This window comes from Marmota marmota, unplaced genomic scaffold, assembly GCF_001458135.2.
Source record: "Marmota marmota marmota unplaced genomic scaffold, marMar, whole genome shotgun sequence".
Classification (NCBI taxonomy): domain Eukaryota; kingdom Metazoa; phylum Chordata; class Mammalia; order Rodentia; family Sciuridae; genus Marmota; species Marmota marmota.
In genome coordinates, this window is record NW_026000221.1 from 30146553 (window position 1) to 30148539 (window position 1987).

General features: G+C 44.1%; 1 protein-coding gene across 1 annotated transcript in view; it reads left to right on the forward strand.

Moving 5' to 3' along the window:
* The first annotated feature begins 1702 nt into the window (after nt 1–1702).
* Nucleotides 1703–1987, forward strand: part of Dnaja2 (DnaJ heat shock protein family (Hsp40) member A2) — a 15192-nt gene continuing 14907 nt past the window's right edge. The window contains exon 1 of the mRNA XM_048792021.1: nt 1703–1846. Within this exon, the coding sequence (XP_048647978.1) occupies nt 1703–1846 (144 nt within the window). The remainder of the gene's footprint in view (nt 1847–1987) is intronic.

Genomic DNA, 1987 nt, shown 5'->3' on the forward strand with positions numbered 1-1987 from the left:
GTATAGCCCTTGCTGCGCTGTCACTGAACATTTTTTTTATATTTATTTTTTAGTTGTAGTTAACCACAATATCTTTACTTTGTTTATTTATTTTTATATGGTACTGAGGATCAAACCCAGGGCCTCCCACGTGCTAGGCTGAGCCACAACCCCAGCCCTTTTGCACAACAAGTTCTCAAAGCAGCATTTTTTCATAATAACCCCAAAGGGGTAACAACACCCAGNGCAATTTATTTTTAAATGGACAAGTTTCTTTGTCTTCCTTTCTCCCTGCTCCTCCCTAATATCTCCCCCTTCCCTAATCTCAGGGGAAGATTATCCTTTTTCCTGATTTTAGGCAGATTTATCTGTCCTTGAGTACACCCCACCTGAATAAGAACAAAGAAATCCAGATTTGGGGGATGTTACCAGATCTCAGAAATGATTATCGTCCAAATTAACAAGTGAATTACAACCCCAACAGAGAATATATGGAATGTAGCCTTTGAATTACCTTTTTAAAAGACCACTGCTCCTGCTGATGGGCAGAATCATAGCCTCTGGGACCCGCGTCTCCAGTTTCTCCTTTGCTAGCAAAGCAATAAAACCTTTTCCTTTTTCTCAAAACCACGTCCTTGTTACTGAATTGGCACAGGGGTCGAGAACCCAGCTTTCAGTAACTTACTGAGATCCTGCTCGCTAAATAAACAAATAAATAAATAATAGTGCTGGGGATGTTGCTCAGTGGTAGAGCATCCCTGGGTTCAATCCCCAGTATTGTTTAAAAGGGGGGGGGGGGTCCTCCTGTAAGGAACCTCCAGCCTATTTAAAGAGTTCAGACTCACATTCCAGAATAGCATTTATGTCAACATCATATCTGTCCACAAAAAAAAAAACAAACCAAGGGTAATGGGAACTAAAACGAGACAGCAGTGTTCACCAGTTTATGGAATCAAGAAAAACTTCAGAGGGAGTAGCACTTCCAATGGCATTTCAGGAAGAGGGAGACTTTGATGGAAGGGGCATCTTAATTTCTCAAGAATCTTCTAGTTCTTGGCTGCCACTCAGGGCCCTCCAAAACTAGGACAGGGGGAATGTCCAGGAAGAAAGATTACCCTGAATGATATGTTTATGCTGTCTTTGTTACCAGTTCACTTTCCAATCGTCCAAAAATGTTTACTATCCCCATAAAGGGTAAATGGCTACATATCCTACCACGTGGTAGATACAAACACTTTCCGGCCTAAACTAAAGCAAATGTAAATCAATAGGCCTCAATCACCTCATTGGCAGCAAGCACAGGGGCAGCCACTTAAACCTTTTGATGTTCTAGAGACTGGTGTTGGTAAAGGACTTTTAACACAAGGCCCAAGGGGAAGACCTTGGTTTGGAAATGGATGCCATAAACCAATTATTGTTAATTTCATCAAATGTGATGATGTTGACTATGCCTTAAAAGTTATCTTGTTATTAATGAAATGGTTTCATTTTAAAACCTGGAGTGGGGTAAAATAGATGGAATAATTTGGTAAAAACGTAGCTAATTATATTGAGAAGTGTAATATACTACTACCTTTGGTAAATGTTTGAGAATTCCCAAAACACACACACACACACACACACACACACACACACACACACACGCCACGTGCTGTTTTTCATCTAAGGTCCCCAGGGAACCAGACCCAGAGGAGACCTCTGCTAGCCTCCAGCAGAAACCCAGATGGATTTTCTTTCCTGCCTCTTCATCCCCACAGCGCTCACGGCGTTAAAAACGCGGCCCCACAATAAACGAATTGCTGAAGAACGCCCTGCAGAGTTCTTCCTCATTTTCTACTTCGGACCCGCCTCGCGGCCTAGACCCTGGGTACAAGAGAGCACACGGTCCACTTAGCAGCACCCAACCGCACCGGTCCGAGCACGAGGGGGCGGGCTCTGCGAAGCGACGTCACGGCGCGCCGTGCGCCGGGTCAAAGTTTGGCCCCGCCTCGCTTCCCCCTCGCTGTCT